Raw genomic sequence first — 22,307 nt, forward strand, 5'->3', positions numbered from 1 at the left:
CAGCGATGGGCTCAAACATACCACTGACCACGGAGAGGGCACAGGACTCGGCAACATTTTGTTCTGCTGCCCATAAGATCCTCCAGCAGACGGTGCTAACCTGATGGCAACTATTAACAACCCAGGAGCCCTGGTGGCATAGGGGATTAAGCATTAGACCGTTATATAACACAAGGTCGGTGGTTCAAATCTGCCAGCTACTCTGCTGAGGAAGGATGAAGCTGTCTGCTCCTGTAAAGATTTACTCTTGGAAATCCTAAAATGCAGTTCTGCTCCCATAGGGTGGCTATGAATTGGAATTGGAATCTATTCAATGGCAGTAGGTTTGGATTTGGCTTTATATAACAACCCTCTTCTGTCTCTCTCCACCCAGACAACGGAGGGTCTCATAGATTGCTGTGATACACCCAAAACAGACCCGGAAATCCAATCAGGCGTGGTTTCTCTTAGGAGCCCACTGTGGCTTCTCTTGCAGTAACGCCCCTACAAGGACTCTCCTGTCCTGTGCCTCTCTCCTGTGAACAGTCCAGAGACAGGGTCTCTCTCTCTCTTCTTATTCAAAATTGCCAAACCTTAGAAGCTATGAAGATGTCCTTCAATAGGTGAATGTATAAACTAACTCGGGTATAGTCATTGTTGTTGTTAAGTGCCATTCAGTCAGTTCTGACTCACAGCGACCCTGAGGAGTGTGGCTAGTGGGTTTCAACTGCTGACCTTGCGGCTAGCAGTCCAGTGCTTATCATACAGTGCCACACCGGGGCTCCAGTATACCCATACCCAACCAAAATCAAATCCACTGCCATGAAGTCAGTTCACACTCATAGCAACCCCTTTATAGAGTTTCCAAATAGTGGTTGATGAGTTTGAAGTGCAGCTGTGCTTCAAACTGACTTTGAGTTTTAGCCCAGTGTCAGGAGTAGACAGCCTTCTCTTTCTACCGCAGAGCTGCTGATGGGTTTGAACTGCCAAACTTGCCATTAGAAGTCCAGTGCTTATCTATCACTTATTTAGGCCAGGACCACCAGGGCTCCTTGCATATCATACAATGGAGTATTATTAAGTGATAGAAAGAAATGAGCTTTCAAGCCACCATGGTGAATCTTGAAGCACATGTTGCTAAGTCGGAGAACTCAACCCAACCAGGCAAAGCCTGCTACACCAGCAAGTCAATTCAACTCACAACCAAAATGTTTCGAAGCTGAACCGAACCAAACCAACCCAATCCATGGAATCAATTGTGACCCATAGCCACCCTGTATAGGGTTTCTGAGGCTGTAAATGTTCATGGGAGCAGAAAGCTTCATTTTTCTCCCATGAAGCAGCTGGTGGATTTGAACTGCCAACCTTGTGGCTAGCCCACAGAAGTCAGTCTGAAAAGGCTACAGACAATATAACTCCAAAGCTATGACATCTGGAAACAGCAAAACTGTATTATGTAGAGAGTAGTAAGATCTATGGAGTCCTAGTGTGGTGCTGTAAGATCAGCACTGGACCACAAGGTCTGTTTGAATTGCAAGGTTGGTGGTACAAATCCACCAGCTGCTCCTTGGAAACCCTAGACAGTGTTGCTATGAGTTGGAACTGAACCGAGGGCACCAAACAACAACAGTAAGATCTGTGGTTTCCAGGAGTTCAGGGAACGAGGTGGGATAGAGAGAGAAGCTCTGTTTGATAAAAGTCATGGTTTAAAATGGGCAGACACTATGAGTTAAATACTGTAGGTCAAGAACCAAAATAAACAATATAACCATAAAAAATTCCAACTTCTATGTATCAAGGACCTTACATTTAAACCCTAAAAGATACTTACATACAATTTGCCAAATGTCAGTGTCTTTAATATCTAATAATTGGTGTGGTGCTACAGGATAATGTACTGGACTGCAAGGCTGGTGGTTCAAACCCACCAGAGGTTCCTCAGAAACCCTATACAGGGCTGCTACGAGTCAGAACTGATTTGATGACACTTAACAATTGATTCGTAGTGGTTACGAATCGGGCTGCGAACCTTAAGGACAGCGGTTCGAAACTACCAGCCGCTCCGCGGGAGAAAGATGAGGCTTTCTACTCCCGTAAAGATTTACGCCCTCGGAAACCCTGTACAGGGTCGCTATGGGTCGGACCCGACTCGATGGCACTTAACAACAACAACAACAACAATTGATTAGCCGGGGATCAATACTCTAACACCTTTTCTTGCCTCCGGTTCTCTATACATAGTACACCCTTCCCTCAAACTTTTTTTTTAAATTAGAAATTTAAAGAACCCAGAATTTAAAGACAATGATGAATGTATTGTATATGCGCTCCCAGGTGTTTTTTTTTTTGCCTCTCTCTATATATTTTAGGAAGGAGCTCTGCTAGTGTAGTGGTTACGAATTGGGCTGCTAACCTCAGGTCAACAGCTAGAAACTACCAGCTGTTCCGCAGGAGAAAGATGAGGCTTACTGCTCCCATAAAGATTTATAGCCTCAGAAACCCTGTACAGGGTCGCTAGGAGTCAGAACTGACTTCATGGCACATAACAACAACAACAACATATATTTTAGGAGTCCTAGTGTGGCACTGTGGGCTAATGTGTCAGACTGCAGAGTTATTTGAACTGCAAGGTCAGTGGTTGAAGCTCACCAGCTGCTCACTGGAAGCCCTATACAGGGTCGCTATAGATCGGAATCAACTCCACAGCACTTAACAACAACATATGTATTTTAATGTGTGAGTGCCATGTGTACACGTATATCTGTGGTTAAGTGCTCTACAGTCAATCCCAACTCACAGCCACTGAGGAGCATCTGGTGGGTTTGAACTGCTGACCTTACAGTTAGCAGTCCAGTGCCTATCCTACAATGCCATGCCAGGTCATAGTCGCCCTTTAAAAACCAATACAGATACAGCTAAACTGAAAAACAGCAGGTACTAAGCACTGAACAGATATAAATGTTTGAAGACCAAACTGTCCTGAGAACTTAGATTCTTAGATTTATTTTAGGTGGTTTTGCTGAATATTGTTTCTCAAACCTGCCATGCTTCAAATGAAGCCAATTTAGAGGGCGGGTGACTTGCCCAAGGTCTTTCGGCACTTTACCACGTGATGGGATTAAGGTCCAATTTCTAACTCCGCCTTCAGTTTTGTGCACAAAACAAGATTAGATAGGGGAAGAAGTAAATCCTAACTAAGACTACAGAGGACCTTTGACTGAGAGATTTTTCTATTCTTTTGTGCTCAAGCCCTTCTTCCCAAATGCATTTCCTCAGGGCAGGGCAGAAACAGTTTAGAACTAATAAGCTACTTGCTCAGCTTTGTGTTTCAAAATAGCTTTAATATGTAAAGCAGACCTAGAATTCCTCAAGCCTAGATTCTTGATTTGTCACAGATTCCCACCAAGATCTGAGCTGTGGAAAAGACAGACTGAAGGGTTGTATTTAGTTTTGTGCCCACGCTCTTTAATCTCCCTGGAGACAAGCTTGGGAAAGTCCCCTAGGAGCTGTGGCTGGTGCCTGGCTTCCCAGGGCACATCTGGAGTTTGTAAGACTCTCTATGACCACAAGGCCTGGTGATGGGTGCTTGGCTCTCAGGGTAGTCTCACAGATCTCCACACTTCAAAATAGGGTAGGAGGGTATCCATGGGTTGTTCTTGTTATGTGCCGTGGAGTCCCTTCCTACTCATAGCGACCCTGTAAAGGGTTTCCAAGGCTGCAAATCTTTACAGGAGCAGAAAGCCTCATCTTTCTCCCGCGGAACAGCTGGTAGTTTTGAACTGCTGACCTTGCAGTTCACAGCCCGATTCGTAACCACTATGCTACCAGAGCTCCTTGTAGTGAGCTGCTAACCCAAAGGTTTGAGTCTGTCCAGAGGTATCCAGTTAGAAAGGTCTGGAGATCTACTTATGAAAAATCAGCCATTGAAAACCCTGTGGAACACACTTCTATCAAATGTACTTGGGGTCAAGATGAGACAGAACCAACTATTAAACCTTGTAGGGTTTTAACAGGGTGGTGAGAGGGAGTGCACAGTCCAGAGCCCCAAACCATGTAGCTGGAGAGAGTCAGTGGACAACCAAAGTTGCAGAGCACAAGACCCTACACCAAGAGCCCCTGGGCAGAGTCTGTCTCTAGCAGAATGATGTGAGGATGGGGACCCAGTTGGTACATTGGACCCAATGAAATCAAAAGGTGACATGAAAAGCTGGTGGTCCTCCCATGATGCCCACCAACAGAGAAGTCCCTTTGCCCATCAAATAATAGATCACACCCCAGAGAAAGAAAAACCAAGGGAGAGAACTCTGGTTTTGTGAACATTTACCCCAAAGAGACCACAGTTAATACAGAAGTGATTGGAAAACCCCAAATAGCTAAGATAAAGTTCCCAGTAGGCAACTGCTGATTTTGATTACGGACAGTGAGTGAAATGCTTACTTAGCGCAGTAGTTGTTTTACGAGGACCACTGAGGCATTGGCATCCTTGCAAACACCCATTTGTACACTTGGCTAAAACTACATGCTGTCTCCGCAGCTTCTGGTTTGAGTGCAACAAGTAAAGAGCTGAAGTCTGCTGCTCAGAAAAGACGGTGGTTAAAAAAGAAACACTCAGGGCTAGTGGCAGAGACCTGGTTAGTGCACACTTGGCTATGAAAATGTTGGGGGGTCTAGTCTACCTAGAGGCATGTCAGACGAAAGTTTCGATGACCTTCTTAAAAACACACACACACACACACACAGAAAAACCAGCCACTGAAATGCAGTTCTACTCCAAGACACATGGGGCAGCCTTACGTTGGAAGTGACTTGAAGGTAACTGGTGCCGGTACTCTATCTGCAGGTGATGTTGCAGCACTCCTCATGGGACTAATTCAGCATGGCTTCCAGTGTTTCCTATTGGGCTCAACCTCTACTGCATACAAGGTTGCCATGACCACAGGCCCTACTACTGACCCACACCATGTGCCCATCATCAAGTAAGTCTTTCAAGTTTTAACTTCCTGGGATGGACTCATACGGTGAAGAACCGCAGGTCTGAGCTCTCACAGCTTCTAGAGGAGGGCGGCAGCTTTCCTGGGGCAGGCATTCCCAGACAGGATTTCGAAATTTGGGAGCAAGCAGGACATTGAGATGACCTGAATTAAGTCAGAGGGGAAAAGAACGTATGTGCTCTCACACTAGGCACCCCTGCTCAGTGAGATCCTGAGGCTCAGCAGACAGGCATTTTGTGACTAGCAATGGATATATTTCACAACACAAAAGGGGGAAAGCCAGCTGTTGCGTTGTCCTTCTGCTTGTTTTCATTAAAACTGTGACGGCACAAAAATACCATTGAATTATGTTAGCATAGCGGTGGGAGTCATTTTTATATGTGTTTTTGTAAGTTATTTTTAAGCCCTAATTTTTGCCTCTTAAGATTTATTATGGTGTTTTTGTTGGGCATTGTGTGACAGCTCATCTCTGTATAGACGAGGCCTTTGTCTATTAACACATAGGGCAACAAGTGCTCACTTAAACACAGTCTATGTTTTGGGTATTAAAATGGACAAATGACCAAGTGACTGGCAGTACTGGTCACAATGCTGCTGCTGCCTCTCTTGTTTCTCGTGAGGCTTTTGGTACCTGCATCCAGAATTGTAGCGAAAGGACGATGAGTTCACGCCTGAGCAGAAACAGCGCATGTTGAAATAACCTCTTTCCCACAAAGGTCCTTTTGTATATGCACTTAGAACCTATCTTTTAGGTTGATCTCCAGAGACAGTTCAGAGAGTTTTCCCTTCACAGGGAAGAGAAATATGGAGAGGTGAAAAAATGTCATACTGGCTCACCTCTCATTTGGTCAAACTCTGCTCTTTGGAGTCTCCTGTTTGTAGTTCTAAATGGACTGCTGGTTTTGCCCGCTTGGTATCCATTCCTTCTTTTGGGTAAATAGATAGCACACCCTGAGTTTCCATTTGGAAATCACCCCTTCCCCACTCTTGAGTCCATGTGTTTGCAAGAGGACCTCCCCGCCAGCCCTAGAGGTTAGATATGATGCAGCCATGCTACTGTGATTAATTTCAGAGACAGGCACATGATTAAAGCCCAGTCATGAAGCTTCAAGCATGGAGTTTGTGCTGAAACCACTAGGAAAGAGAAAATGTCTTTCCACTGGGCTTGCTGCATTGCCAGGGCAGGAGTTGAGAACTTTTGGCAGACATATTGCCACGATTCAGAGCCTGCCTGCCCATGGAAGAAGCCAAGCAAAAGATACCAAGACTGAGCCCCAGACAGAGGCTGATTCTTGGGGTACTGAGTACCTGTTTCCACAGGCACTGGAAACTCAGAGCTACCCCTAGGTGGGTTTGTAACTTGAACCAATAAAATTCTATTTCATATTGCTGTTACATGCCATTGAGAGTCCATTGTGACTCACAGCGACCCTGTGTAGTGTTTCAAAGGACTGGCTGGTGGGTTTCAACTGCCAACCTTGTAGTTCACAGTCCAGTGCTGATCCTGTAGCGCCACACAGGAGTTCAAAGATGATGATGATGGTGGTGGTGGCGGTGGCGGTGGCGTACCGTTTGGTCAGTTCCAACTCATAGCGACCCTGTATAGGGTTTCTGAGGCTGTAAATCTTTACAAGAGCTCAAAGCCTCATCTTTCTCTCATGGAGTGGTGTTGGATTTGAACTGCTGACCTTGCAGTTGGCAGCCCAACGCAGAACCCGCTACACTCCCAGCGCTTCACCATTTTATATGTTAAGTCAGTTCAAGTTTGGATTCATCTGCGTACAACCAACAGTCAGTGGTTGATCCAGAACTGAAGTTCTTTTTAACAATTGGAATATAATCATATCTACAGATACTCCTAACCATGGCTCGTGAAGACTTGACTGCAAACCAGAACACAAAAACAGAGAACTACAGATCAATGGTGTTTGACTAAATCCAAGAAAGCATGTAAACCAAGATGCTTTCCACCTGAGTGGTCCAGGTAACCCACCACACTCGCAGCACCTAGAACCATATGCTAGAAAAATTCTGGTGTAACCTGGAACTAGGTCATCTTACCTATAATAGTACTTTCATAGCTCTTAGGATTGCTGTGAATTTCAGTGTTTGGAACCAGGCATATAAGAAACGTTTGATGGCATGACTATGATGACTATTATTCTAAAACTTCATCATGCCTGCTTCGAATATGTAGCACAGGCCTTTGCATGTAATAGTTATTTAACAAATATTATTTAAATGTCTGTGACACTGTGAGTTGATTTGGAATTCTTAAACTCTAGGCATCTCAAGGGCTTCTGGGAAATCCATGTAAAATGACTAAGGCTCAGTATACAGAGAAACTATGCTAAGTGCAAGGGGCTCAGGTGGAGCAGTTGTTAAGTATTCACCTATGAACCAAAAGGTCAGCAGTTTGAACTGTGGGAGAAATATATGATGGCCGCCGGCTTCCTTAAAGATTTACAGCCTTGGAAGCCCTGTGGGCCCCTTAACTCTGTCCCACAGGGTAGTTATGAGTTGAAATGGACTGGATTGTAGTGAGTTTGGCTTTTAAATACCCATGTGAATGAAGCCTCATAACAACCTCAACCCTTCTCACCCAAAACGCCCATTACTGTTGATTAACTCCATGAGTCTCTAATTACTGAGCACCGTTTCGTTTCTGCAGATGAGATAATCGGGAGTCCTGCTGTGGCGGGTGCTGTGGGTTACTGCGCTGGACTGCAAATGCAAAGTTGGCTTGAACTGCAAGATTGGCGGTTCAAGCTCATTAGCTGTTCCTTGAAACTGACTTGATGGAATCATAACAACAGAGGGAAGCAGGGGTCAGACTCATAGTGACCCTGTATAGGGTTTCCAAGGAGTGGCTGGTGAGCTCGAATCACCAACCTTGCAGTTCAAAGCGACTTTGCAGTTCAGATGAACCCGCAGTGCCACATCAGGACTCCATAGAACCCTGCCTCCCTATAGACAGTCTAAAGCTTTCCTGGAGGCGCTGCTGCCCTTCAGGTACCTTGAAGTGGTCTGTTCTCATCACAGGGCCTATACTATAGGTGGGCCAGACCTTACTCTTCTTCTTTAGTTGCCTTTGAAGTGATGATCTGTAGATTCCTTCCATGATTGTTAGGCAGGATTTGTGTGTCTTTGCCCACCACTAGCCCCCACTTTTGTGAAATGAGGTCTTCTGAGAGAGCCTAGCTTCCAGGATGACAGAGGCTCAGCATGGAAACATGCTCCAATTTAGCAGCATACAAAATACCACTGCCTGCATTTCAACTCCTTGTCATTCATTTCGTGTGACTTAAATCCCAGTCTCTTTATCTTAATCTGTTTAAATGATGTCCTCACTTTTTAAAAAGGCTCAATTTGTGCAGTCAGGGATTGAAGCCTATTCTATGGCTCAAATTTGTGATCATTCTCAACTTCATTTAAAATAAATAAATACAAAGAGCTAGTGGCTCAGACAGTGAGCCAAGTGGTTTTGGCAGTTGTAGAAACTTTAGATGTTCAATTCTCACCGCAGGACTCCAAAGTCGCATTAACCTCATGGCAAACTGAGATTATTAGCAAGGCGTTGATGGTTCTGCGGTAGAACTCTCACCTTTACACGCCAAAGACTTGGGTTTGATCCCCACTCAACGCAGCACGAGCACAATCCCATCAAGCACAATACATCAGTAGAGGCTCAGGTGTTGTCATGGAGCCAAACAGGCTTCAACTGATCTCCCAGATTAGAACAAACTGTAAGGAAAGGCCTCATCTACTTCCCAAACTCAAGCCCTATGGATCACAGTGGTAGAACTGCAGCTAGTCATGGGCATGATGTAGAACCTGGCAGTGTTGTGTTCTACAGTGCACAGGGCCATCCTGAGTCAGGGACCAACTCAATGGCAGTTAATTGCAATCAGCTGAGATGAAAAAGGAAGCCTGCAGACACCATGTCTATAGGCTTTATGTGCAAATGGATGTGAATACCTTGGAAGACCCCACGCATGAAAAATGGATGAATCTCATTCTCTTAGTGGGAAATGCATTCTCAATGAACAATAACATTACTCCTATCATTTGCGGAGGGGAATCCTCAAGGCTGGGATAAAACCAATGTTCTCTCTTGGCCTTAATGCACCAGAAAGCATTAAAGGTTTAAGACAAGTTCCAGGACGGGAAGAGAAGGAAATCTCATAGAAGCTCTGCCTTGTATGATCTCTCTCCATAAGAAAGGGATGAAGGCCACAAGAGCTGGCTCCACTTCTGCCCTTGCACTTGGTTCAGTCAAAGCAGCTCTTCAGGCCAAGGCGAAAGTTTTTAGAGGTTCAAGTCTCCCCAAAGACCCTTCAGAAGAAAGGTCTGGCGATCTACTTTCAGAAGATCACAGCCATTGAAAACCCAATGGGCACAGTTCTCCTCTGACAGACACACACACATACACACACACACACACACACACACACACACACTAGTCAAGAGACAAAAAACCAGTTTCTGAACCTTAGTCGTGTGCTCCCAAATCTTCAAAGTCTCCACAAAAAGGGTTCCATGGGACAATCCTCATTTATCTGAGGGTGGGCACACACTTGTTTTTACAGACAAAATGAGTAATGGGATTACCTCTCAAGGTCACTTCCAACCTTCATATTCTATTCTTTCGGTATTAACAATGCTGCCACCAAGTGCTCAGAGTTAGGTCCAGGTCTGTGACTGTGTTGTTTTTTTCTCAACAAAAAGTGGGGTGGAACAAGGGAGAGAGGCGTGTTCAAAGACCACTTCAGAGGATCCCATTTCATTCCCTTCTGATCCATCCATCTGTGGGGTTTTTTCCTCTTCCTTTTGCCCCGCCTTTTTGTGTGTGTTGCATAGAAACAGAAAGTGCCTTTGTACCAATTACTAGGCACTAATTTACGCTCTTCAGCGGTGGGCGCTGGGCTTGGTGGAGAAACATTCAGAAAAGGTGGGAGGGTCGGATGTGGGGGAGAATTCTAGCAGCGGAGGGCTGGAATACTGCAAGTATTTTCTCTAAGCCTGAGAAACAGGCTAGGAGAGAAAAAAGAAAGAGAGAGAGAAACAAACAAACAAACCAGAAGACTGAAAGTCAAGACTAGAAACACAAAAAAGCTGATTTTTTTTTTTAAATCAAGAATGTCAATGATGATAAGGTATTCAGAAATCAAACTGGTGGCCCAGAAAGAGGGTTACACCCAAGGCACCTGGGTTGTTTTTCAGGGACTCCCGAAAGGGTGAATACTGGGAAATCATCCACCTACTTTTCTTCTCAAGGAACTTAGTAAAGAAGACCATTGTCAGCCACTTTCCCAATAGGTCATATGATGTCTCTCCCTGGGAAGTTCAATCTGGGAATTTCCCACAGATATTGCAGAATGACGAGTTCCCGGGATAAGCATAAACAATTAAGATGGGAACGCAAATCTGACCTTATGTTTTGGAGTCCAAGAATTCATTTACCTCGGGTTACATCTTAGTGTCTGAAGGTAATGGGGGTGTTATAATTGGAACAGTATAATTACTCTGGCACCTCCCCTGCTCTGCCCCCACTTGCACCCTTCCCTTCTCTCTCCTCACCATCTACAAAAGAAAATCAAGGGGTAACCATGTTTTCATTCGCTGATTTTCCTCCACTATTATTTTCTGTTGAGGAACAGGAATCCTGCCAGGGCAGAAGATTCTCAAAGGCAAACCCACTCTCTGTCTTTGCTAGGGCAGATGGATGGAGGAGGAAGATGAAAAGCCAGGGTGCCATGGTAGAAAAAACAGTAACATTCCTTCCTGCCTCTAGGATGTGATTTCAGCAGTGAGCTGGGGCTGGAGCAATGGCCTGGGTCAGCCATCCTTCCGAGGACTGGATGGGGTTTTAGTCTCTTGTCTGAAACCCAGAATCAAACCTTATGGACAATCTTAGAAAACCATCTACAGCCCTTTGCTCTCCTTTGCAAAGGAAATTGTTTTTTGTTTTCTAACAAGATATGTAAGACTCTATCTAGACGATTCGATGGCACTCAACAACAACACCACAGTCTCACTTCAGTTGTTGGTCAGTAACCGTTGAGTGGAGTAAATTCTAACTCAGGTAGAATTGCTGCAAGAGGTTTTCAAGGCTGTGACCTTTCAGAAGCAGATTGCCAGACCTGGCTTCTGAGGCATCTCTGGGTACGTTCAAACGGCCAATCTTTCGGCTATTTTCCTCAATTGGCTAAAAACTATCTTAGCTACTATAATGGTTTGTGGTCTTGGGTACAAAAGGTTAACCCATTCACTGTTAACTGAAAGGTTGGTGGTTCAAGTCCACTCAGAGACTCATTAGAAGAAAGGCTTGGAGATCAATCTACTTCTGAAAAATAAATCAGCCAGGGAAAACCCAATGGAGCACAGGCCTACTCTGACACAAAGAAACTGGGAATCAACTCTGGCAATTGGTTTGATTTTTCCTGGGTACAATATATAAACAGCTGTGCAGGAGATTTGTGGTATTAAAATGTCATTGAGGAGAGGGAGGGCATTTCTGATTTTTTAAAAAGTCTAAAACATTTTCTTACCAATAAAACCCACCAAACCTGTTGCCCTTCAGTTGATTCCGACCCATGGTGACCCCGTGTGGTTCAGAACAGAACTGGGCTCCATAGGATGTCCAAAGCCGTAACCTTTTGAAAGCGAATCTTCATGGTCTTTCTTCCAACATGTCTCTGGGTGGGTTTAAACTGCCAACCTTTTGATTAGTAGTTGACTACTTCACTGTTTGCTCCACCCAGGGACTCCTAACCTCTCCTTAGGGAAGAGACCATGAAAAAAGGGTTGAGAGACACTTATGCAAACCTCATTCAGTTTACTTGTAAATAAATCTCAGATGATACATGATCCCTTGGAGAGCCATTTGGGAGGAAGAATGGGGCAGAGGGACTACCCCATGGGCAGAAGTTCAAGGCACTAGGCCTTTGTCTACCATTCAGAGAAGCAAACTCTGTATAGGCTAATGAATGGGCTGCCCAAAGGCCTCTTCTGAGCTAAGTCTAGGGTCTGGAATAAAAGTAAGACCTTGCTCTGCTCCCTCTTCACAGAAGTAGGTCCCTTTCTCACAACTTTGATGGCACTAGTTCATTTTCCTTAACCAGATGGAGTCTCTGAGAGGCACAAAGGATGTCAACCCAGCTACTAGCCAAAAGGTTGACAGTTAAATCCAGCCAAAGGTGCCACAAAAGAAAAGGCCTCTCAACCTATAGCCAAGAGATTACAGTTATTGAAAACCCTCGAGAACACATTTCCACTCAGACACACACAGGGTTGCCATGAGTCTAAAGAGACTCAACAGCAACTCGCTTGAAGTGTTTTTTGTTTTCTGCTGTTTCTGTTTTGCATTGTTGCTGCTGTTTTAACCAGAGACTAGACTGCAAAGTTCTTGCAGTAATTCAGAGTCAAGAAGAAAGAGTGCAAAGGGTACAGGGCAGACTTGGCACCTAGGCAAGCAAAACTTGGAAAGTTTCTCTAGTCTCGGGGAAGAAACATCCTTAGTTAGAAGAGCTGGCCTGTGATGGACACTCTCAGAGAGGCTGAAAGGTCTGTTTTCTGTATTGGAAGACAACTTCCACCTCAGAGGCCGTCCAGGTCCCTTCTGACAGGCATTTTAAGTATCCAAGGGATGTTTAAATACAGGATAAGGAGAATACAGAGCAGCCACTCCTGGGAGTTGGTACAATTCCAGTCTCTCCTTCTGTTCTATTTTTTTTTAAAAAGTGGGTATTGAAATTTTTTTCTATGGAATTGGGGTGTAATAGTTAGGATTGCAGGCTTCCCAAATGTTCATAATTCAGTAACCAGGGTATCAACTCTACCAATTGCCACCACGAGGAAGTTTAAGTTAAGCTCTTACAAAAAGAGAGTTACAATTGACATAGAAATAAGACTTAAGGCTTCTATCATTAGTTCCCAATTTAGCATGCCTGAAGACTTCTGATCTGGAATTAGGGTACAGACATGCAACCCTTCCATTAAGGACACACACATATACAATATGCATATATTCTGTGTGCAAAGTGTCTGCCAAGTCAAAGAGACACAGGATACACTTACTATTAGTTACATTTTTTAATACTATGCTCAAGGTTTATAGGTGAAGTTCTATACATTTAAACCAATGGGTTTCATTGTTAATCTGAAAAAGAACAAAAATCCACTATCTACCAGTAGCTGTGGAGTTTGGTTCCAACTCATGGTACCCCACCCTCCAATCCCCATGTGTGCCAGAGTAGATAGAACTGGGCTCCAGAGGATTTTCAAGGCTGTAACCTTTCCAAGGCAGAATCTTACCAGACCTTTCTTCTGGGGAGCCTGTAGGTGGGTTTGAACCTATCAGTTAATAAATTGTTTTTATCACCTAGGAACTAACTATGCTGTAAAACACCAGAAACCAAACCCAGTGCCATAAAGTACTGCTCCAAAAAAAGAATGTTCAGTTCAAGCCAATTGTTGCTAGGCAGGAATTCTGGCCCAGAATTGCTAGATCTTTCGATTTTTCCATTGAAGCAAAAAATTTGGATTTATGCCAGAATCCTCTGATTTTTTTTTTTTTTAAGATGTTGGCAACTAATTGGAATCCTGGTGGTACAGTGGTAAAGCACTAGATTACCAACCCAAAGATCAGCTGTTTGAACCTACCAGTCAAGCCACTCTGAAGGAATAAGATGTGGCAATCCCCTTCCATAAAGATTACAGCCTTGAAAACTCTATGAGGCAGTTCAATTCTACCTATAGGATTGATCACTATGAGTTGGAATCCACTCAACAGCAGAGGGTAACTAATTAAAATTTTTATAAACCCAGTGTTGGCCAAGTCAAATTCACAAAGCAAATTCAGCAAGAGGCCTCTAGTTTGCAAACTATGAATTAGGGTGACTTCCTTAAGGTCTTACCACTAGGAAACTGGGAAAGATCAGAACTCAGCTCAGTGGGTCTCAAACATATCTTTTTCCTAAGGCCACCAGAGATGGGGTTGCACTGAATTAAAGAAAATTTTGTCTAAATGAGTCAACTCCTAAAGCCACAGCCACGTGTTCTATGTAAGTGGCCACTGCAGGAGACTCTACAAGGAAGTGAATAAGTAGCTGGGGAGTGATTCATGTAGGACAGCACTGAGCAAGGGGGTGGGGCTGGGAATTAGAGCTTTTAGAATTGTCACAGAATGCAGACATTCCAAATGCTAGCTCTATCCACCTTCTGGATTTAACACCAACAATTAAAATCAGGAAGCTCCTAACCCTATCTAAAAAAAGAATCTAATTTGAAGCTCCATCTGAAAATTCCAAATGCATGAGACCTCCCACAAGTCTCTTATTTAGAGTATCCTTTAAACATACCTCCTATATAGCAAGATGGGCATTACAGGATCAAATTAACAGCAACAGCGTTGGTTTGGTTTTATAGCAGAAGTATGCTTCTGACATCATTCAGAAGCCAACTTTTTTTTTTTTTTTACTCCACCACTGGGGTAGGATGGCAGAGCCCCCATACATAAATCAGACAGCTGTAATCACTATATCACAAAGTTTTCAAAGAAAACTGACTGTAACATTTGAAATAGGATGAACATTTCACTTCAGTGTCTACTCTTGACTGTGCAGAGGGCTCTCTGCAAACAGCTGAGCTGACTTGCCTTGTGGAGAATTAAAGAGCCGCACACGCATGCATGCACACCCAAGCAGCCATTTCTTATAAATGCCTGAGATCACTCAGCTGTGAGGCCCAGAACGTCAGAATTCTTTTCTTGAGTTCTACAGAAGGCTCACACCGAGGCACTGTAGACCCCCTCCTCCCCCCAACTGCACAACTGGGCAGCTTTCTGAAGGAGAAAGTGCCTTTGCTCAAGGTGGCAGTGGGTGTCCCTGCTAACAACTGAACTCTGGGTACATGGCTGACACTGCTAGGCCCGCCCAACAGCTGTTGGTGAGTAACGCCCTGGGGTTTGGGTTAATACACCCCCCCCCCCCACTTCACCCACAGAGACACGTGAAAGGTCAGATCCTCCAATTCACACATAAGTCTTTCGACATCCATACAGAGCTAAACTTTAAAATATGCTGTTTTCTGGCAACCTAGACGACAACCGCAAACAGAACCAATAACAGCGGAGAAAATTCAGCTTCATCCCTGTGCCAGCAGCCACCTCCACCAGAAAAGGATCGAAAACCGAAGAGATTAAGTTATGCGGCCTTTCTTAGGAAAAGTAAACCAAAAACCAATTATTTTTAAATCACAGACCAATGGCCTCTTCGTAACAGAAACAAACAACAACAACAACAAAAATTCGTACTTTTCCAAGGAACGCCAACCACCTGCTCTTAAACAGTGTCATAGGGCAAAAGAAAAAGGGAGTGATTCTGAGATGACCAAACCCCGCCCTAAACGTTATCAGAATAGCAGTTGTAAAAAAACCTAAGGATGGTGAAACTTTACTCACAGGTTCAAGTCTGATCGTTTCCCCACTTTTTTTCTGGGTATGTTAAACAGAACCAAAAGAATTGGTTCATTAAAATCCCCGAAAGTCTACAAAGCCCATTTTGATACTGCAGATGTTTTCTTAGCCACATTCATTTGTCCAGCCCTGCCTGAAGCGCTCCCCTGGGAGCGCCAGTTCCACGCAGCATCCCGAAAGTCCAGGTCGGTCGGGTCCCCACATGCATTACAGAGCCTTGACCTCCGGCAAGGACCACACCTCCGCGCTAACTGCTCCATTCCGAGGTGGAAGGTGAGAGAGACCTCAGTCCCATCTTTGAAATCTCACTAAGGAATGCCAACTAGTCGTGATGTTAACCCACCAAGCTTTACCAGACCGAACTCCTCTGATATCTGAAAGACTGTTATTTTAAACCTCTAGGGACTTTTGGCCAAATTTAAAACCACCTTGGCAAGCCCGGAAAAGTAGCAAGAATACAGATAAATGAATACCTAGTCATCCCTAAAAGGATCTCAGTAAAGTGTGCCACTTTCTTCCCAGGTTGGACACTTCCCTGCAATCCCATCGGGGATTTGAATAACATAGACGCCATCTGCCACCCCCCTTGCAAACGTCTTCCCAGGTGGGGTGGCCCCAAAGTCTCGGGGTGCAGGAGTCCTGGGGGCGGGGCAGGGAAGGGGCGGCACCACTCCCCGCGATGCCACGCAATGGGGCTGGCACTGAGCTCTCGTTGGCCCCCACCCCCCACCCCCCAGTGTAATGCTCTCCGTTGCTTCTAGGGGCTGGATATAATTAAGAAGCGAGTGAGCGTTTTGTCTCTCCACGGTTAAATTATTTAAAGAGTTAAAGAGCATCTCATCCAAAACGCTAGCACCCTTCAGGCCGAGTGCAGTGTCCTTAACGCCCAGGGACACTTGTCCCACCAGAGGTTAACCCCAGACCTCGGTGGGAAAGGGAGACACCGCTAACCTGTATGCACTCTGTAATGGGCTTTGAGATGGGAAGATTTTCCATAGACTTTCCCACAGCCACTGTAGGGGCACTTGTGCCTCTTTTCGGAGGCGTGTTTCCCCTTCGCAGCCATTCCAGGGTGGAGGAGGGAGAGCGGGCTGGGCGCGCGGCCAGGATCCTGTCTCTCCTCCGGGCTGTGGGAAGGACTCGACCCAGATTCGGTGGTCACGTCGCTGTCGGATCCTATATCCTCATCGGGACTCTCCAGACTGTCGCTGCAGACCGAGGGGGTCTGGATGGGTCGGTACTTGTTCAGGTCCAACAAGCTCTTGGCGATGGTGACCAGCGTGCAGTAATCCTTCCAGGTGTCCCCCGGGTCACCGTGCTCCTTGGTCACCTCACGCTCAGGTAGTCGTAGTCGCTCGGCGTCCGGAGCGCCCCCATGCTCCGGCACCGCAGCGCGGTTCGAAATGGAAACCAGACACTGAGCAGCCACGAAGTCCATGTAGGCGGCTGCGGACATGGTGCGGGCGACAGCAGCCCAGGCGGCGCGGCCAAACTTCGCTGTGGCTGCGGAGGTTCGGCTTGCCCTGCCCTCGCCTCGGACGACAAGCGCTGCGCGGCGCGGCGCGGTGGCCAAGGGGGCGGGGGCGCGGGGCGCTTCCGACTCGCAGGAGCGCCGAAGCGACCTCAGCCCCTCATCTTTACGTAACCGGCAGCGCCTCCGCACGCAGCATCCACGGCCCCCGGCTCCGCCGCGCTGCCGGCTCTCACGGCCGCCCCTGCCCTGCGCCGGGCGCGATCCCCCTGACGGGCGCGCCAGCCCCTCCGAGCCGGCTCCCTTGGAAAGATGCCACACGTGGCGGTCGCAAGTTTATTCGACTGAAAACGCCCCCGAGGCGTTGGGAGTGGAAACTGCAAGAAAGGCACACGCCCTCGGCAGCCTCTCCGTCGAGCCAAAGCCCTAATGCATTCACTCGACCACCCTGACGCGGGTGGGAAGGGCCGGATTGATAGCCAGCTCTAAAAGACACTTTTCCCCTAGTCCACTGACGGCTGAGCCCCCGTGCCTGCCGGTCCGCACCGTTCCGGCATTCTCTTGCTCAGTAACAATTTCGCAGAATCCCATCACGTCACAATCCAAACCCCCTCCAATTGGCCAGTGGGGAGGGTGATTCAACTCTGTTTACTTTCTCCCCCTGCCAGTCAGAACGGCCTTTCGGTGGAGAGGTGCGTCTAGAACTGAGGCGGCGGCCAATCCAACTGTTCCGTTCCGATGCCTCGTGCTACCCCTACAGCCTTGAACGCCGACTTTTAAAAGGGTAATAGCCGGAATGCTGGAAGTGAGAAGCCGCTCATCTCCGTGAGTGCAGCTCTTTCCGGAAGCCCGGCAGGGCCTCCAGGTTCACATTCCAACTTGCAGAGTTTTGAGACACTTATCCTCTAATCAGTTGCGCTAGTTCCTCTGACAAAAGAACTTCGGTTTCGGGTTTACAAGATCGCAAATAGTTAAGTGACTTCCTGCACACGCTACAGACCCAGCAACCAGCCCTCCAATCAAAAGTAAGTTGGTTGATGTCACTGACATTGGCTCTGCCAATCAGAACGGCGTTGCAAAAGCAAGCGCTCAACACTTGTAAATGCTAAGAGCTCTAAAGAAACTGGACCACACAACCTTGTATTTTGGGTTGCTGATAGTAAAACGGATCTATAATAAAAACAACAAAACAAGAACAAACCCTAACTATGTCAGCTAATAAATAAGAAAGCATGAATACATTAAAAAAAAAAGTTTGTGCAATGTAGCATACTTTTGAGCAGATTTTTTAAGTCTTCAATTCAATCCAATCCAGTTCATCTTAAAAATGTGAGCTGATAAAAACTTCTTCTTTTTAAGCATCATCTTCCTATTGTCCAACTAGATTTACATTCTAATACCCCATCTTTGCTTTAATGATACTTCTTAATCCCTCTATGTTTCTGGTGCAATTTATTTTAATTAAATGAGTTTAGTATTGAAGCTATTTTGACCCACCTTCAAATAAATGGGGACACTCCTCTGTATACCTTTTGAGCATCACTCATTCTCAGTGTATTTACCCCCACAGACCCTTGAGTGGTTACTAGTGAGTGTTTCTCTTCCCTTACTTTACAGATGTGGGGACTGAGACTGGTCCACCCTATCAGGTGGTGGTAGTTATGTGCCGTGGAAAGGGTTCCGATTCATAGCGACCCTGTACAGGGTTTCCGAGGCTGTAAATCTTTACGGGAGCAGAGAGTCTTATCTTTCTCCCGTGGAACAGCTGGTAGTTTCAAACTGCTGACCCTGAGGTAAGCATCCCAATTCGTAACCACTACGCTACCAGAGCTCCTTACTAGTAGGTAGTGATAATGCTGAAGTGAGTAGACTCTCCTGATATCTAGCTTTTTGTGCTTTACAACAAACAACTGAGCCCTTTGGGTTTGTGATATATGAACTGTGCAAAACAGATTCTTGGAGTTCTGGTGTGGCGTTGTGGGTTAAAGCATTATACTGCAAAGTTGGTTCAACTGGTTAGAGCTCATCAGTCGCTCCTTGGAAACCCTATCTAGGGTCTCTATGGGTCGGAACCGACTCAACAGCACTTAACAACAACAAGTTCTTAGACACTAGGACCAACCAGTTTTTCATATTTTTTAAAGCCTTTGATATTGATCAACAATTAGTATTGGTATTGGAGTCTGATGAATGCAGTTTGCCTTTCCCTCTGAGTGAATGATGGGGTTGTTTTCAATCTTGATAGAAAATAAAAGAATCTAAGGCTAGTTAATGTCTTGTGCAGAAGGCATAGTGACAGCGTGATGGTGGTGGTGGTGGTGAACTGCCGAGTTGGTTCCGACTCATAGCAACCCTGTATATGGTTTCCGAGGCGGTAAATCTTTACGAGAGCAGAAAGTCTCATCTTTCTCCCATGAAGCATCTGGTAAATTCAAACTGCTGACCTCCCAGTTAGCAGCCCAGGACATAACCATTATTGTACCAGAGCATGTTATTGTTGATAAGTGCTGTTGACTCAGTTCTGACCCATAGCAACCCTGTATAGAGTTTCTGAGGCGCGCCTGGTAAGTTTAAACCGCTGACCTTGCAGTCCACACCAACTTTGCCTTCCAATGAGCGTTAACCCACATGTGAGCGGTACCTGTGTCTTTGTGATGTAGATCCAATAAGATCCACCCATGGCCCAATTGGCTGTTAATCGGTGTTGCCTGAGATTTGATAAAGTTACACCAGGTTTCTGGTTTATAAGGGAAGGGTCTCAAATTAATCCTCGCAGTTTGGAGACCATAATAGTTTATTTTGACTTTGCTTTTGAAGTGGTACAGGGAAAATGCATAGAAGTAAAGTGTCCAATGGGAATGCTGGCCAACCATTACCATCATCATTATCATCATTAACCCTGCCTCCTTTTATGGCAGGCTTACTCTGTGCCAGGCCCCTCTACCAAGCACCCTGAATGAATGAACACTTCCAACAGCCCTGTAAAATAGATACGTCATAGTATGTAAAAGTGAAGGCATCTTAGAGTTCTGGTATCTCAACCACCTTAATGTTAAAAGAATTCCCTTGGTAGTACAAATGGTTAACATGTTAGACTACTAACCAAAAAGTGGTAGGTCTGAATCCATCCAAAAGTGGCTTTGAAAAAAACCTGTTCCACATCCCAAAAATCAGTCACTGAAAACTCTATAGAGCACATTTCTATTCTGATACACGTGGGGTTGCCTAGAATCAGAATCGACTAAATGGCAACTGGTTTACACTTTTTAAAAGACTCTACTAAAGCCCTGGGGAGTTTGCCTACTTCATGATTTTTCTGGGACAATCTTTGTCCCCAAGGAAACGTGCTCACTTAGAATACTGCACCTTTGCTCATCACTTTAAGGCCCAGCAGAAATAGCAGTGGGAGCAGCCCTAAACCAGTGGGATCTCTCCTGGATTCCTGTGATCATGGCCTTTATGGCCTCTCAGATTTGCATTTTAACCAGCATTTGATCTGTGAAACAGACTCCATGAGCTTGGTACCTTCATAGAGCCCCAAAGTTAACATTGGGGTTATTCTAGAGATGAAGGAAGGTCTATCTTTTCATGAAGATTGTAATCCAGGAACCAGAATAAATCAATCACCTTAGATGTTTGTTTCTTTAGTTTTCATGCATTTAATTTTGCTTGGACAAAATTAATAAAAAGCATTCCAAATTAAAAGGAATTATTTTGGTCATGAACCTTAAACTCATTAATTCAGAATAATAAAAGTAATAAAATAAGTGTACAATTTCACCCACTTGAATTTCTCTTACTATCTACAAGCATAAGCACTGTGGGACTTGATTCAGAATATATTTCAAAATCCAGAAAGTCTAGTATTCTAGAATGTTTTCTCCTTTTTCCACTCAGTCATCCTCCAGATATTTAGGTTCTTGACAATGAGCTTAGCATGGAGGAATACAGAAATGAAAAGAGCCTATCCTCATGGGATTACTATGTTAAAAATAAATACATATAAAATAATTAATATCTATTAAAACAAGTAAGAATTCCAACATCAGAATTTGCCTTGTATTTTCAAAAACAGGGTTTCCTGGCTGTATTGGGATGTGCATTATATTAGTTTTATGATTAAAATCAGCTTATGCTGTTTTGCCAGCATGTGGTTGTCTCAATTAAAATTCTGGCAAAATAAAATAGCCCAAATTAATAAGAATCATTCCTAATTAAATGAATAATTTACTAGCAAAGTATATATTATATCAGATAAGTATAAGAACTCTGTTTTTTCCTTAACTTTGTTTTTGTAAACACACATTTCAAAGCCATACAAACTAACTAGGAAGAACATAAGAATTCAAAGATTTTCTCTATCTAAGCTCTGCCTTTGTTCTATTATCCAAGTTCTGAGAGCAATGACTAATAGGCCTGGAGCCAGAACATGTTGTTGTTGTTGTTAGGTGTCATTGAGTTGGTATTGACTCATAGCGATCTTATGCAAAACAGAATGAAACACTGCCTGGTCCTGGGTCAACCTCACAATTGCAGCCACACTTGAACCCACTGATGCTGCCATTTTGCCAAACCATCTCGCTGGGGGTCTCCCTCTTTTTCTCTGACCCTCTACCTTACCAAACATGCTATCCTTCTCCAGCGAGAGGATGTCCGAAGTATGAAAGACAAAGTTTGGCCATCCTGGCCTTCAGTGAGCACTCTGGATGCACTTCTTCCAACACAGATTTGTTGGTTCTTTTGGCAGCCCATGGCCCTTTCAATATTTTCCTTCAACACCAGCCTTTTATTTTGTGTGCATCCTGATATAATTATCATTATTATCTCTATTGTCAAGTTGTTAAGTGCCTTGGAATTGGTTCCAACTCATAGTGACCCTGTATAGGGTTTCTGAGCAGCAACTGGTGGGGTTGAACTGCCGACCTTGACCTTGTGGTTTGCAGTCCAGTGCTGATCCTACAGCACCACACTAGTGCCTATAGTGAGATGTTTCTTTCTGGATATTTAGGCCAGCATGGCAAAAGTGCTGGCCTTCTGAGCTTGAGATGAACTGTATGATTTTAGGCAACATTCTGGACTGTATTTCCTTAGCTGTGAATTGATGGAATTAAATTCATACTTCTCAACTGTCTGGTCCAAAAGAAATACTCTGTTGTCAGGTGCTGCTGGATAAACTCCTAACTTAGTGTAACAAAACAAAACGTGGCCCAGATCTGCACTTCCTCACACTCCTTGGCTGTGTTTCAGCCATTACTGTTGCAGCCATATGAGTCCATTTCATTGAGGATATTCCTCTTTTCCATGGACCTATAATTTTATCAACTATAATGTCCTTCTCCAGCAATCAGTCTCTCCATTCTTGCTTTTAAGGAGCATTCTGCCTGTACTT

At 44.8% G+C, this 22,307-nt stretch overlaps 1 protein-coding gene across 1 annotated transcript in view; it reads right to left on the reverse strand.

The window, feature by feature from the left end:
• The window catches only part of KLF9 (Kruppel-like factor 9), a 37,911-nt gene extending 19,829 nt beyond the window's left edge, over nucleotides 1-18,082 (reverse strand). The window contains exon 1 of the mRNA XM_006834914.1: nucleotides 16,399-18,082. Within this exon, the coding sequence (XP_006834977.1) occupies nucleotides 16,399-16,903 (505 nt within the window). The 5' untranslated portion in view covers nucleotides 16,904-18,082. The remainder of the gene's footprint in view (nucleotides 1-16,398) is intronic.
• Between the last annotated feature and the right edge of the window lie 4,225 nt (nucleotides 18,083-22,307).

This window comes from Chrysochloris asiatica, unplaced genomic scaffold, assembly GCF_000296735.1.
Source record: "Chrysochloris asiatica unplaced genomic scaffold, ChrAsi1.0 scaffold00014, whole genome shotgun sequence".
In the NCBI taxonomy this organism is placed as follows: Eukaryota; Metazoa; Chordata; class Mammalia; order Afrosoricida; family Chrysochloridae; genus Chrysochloris; species Chrysochloris asiatica.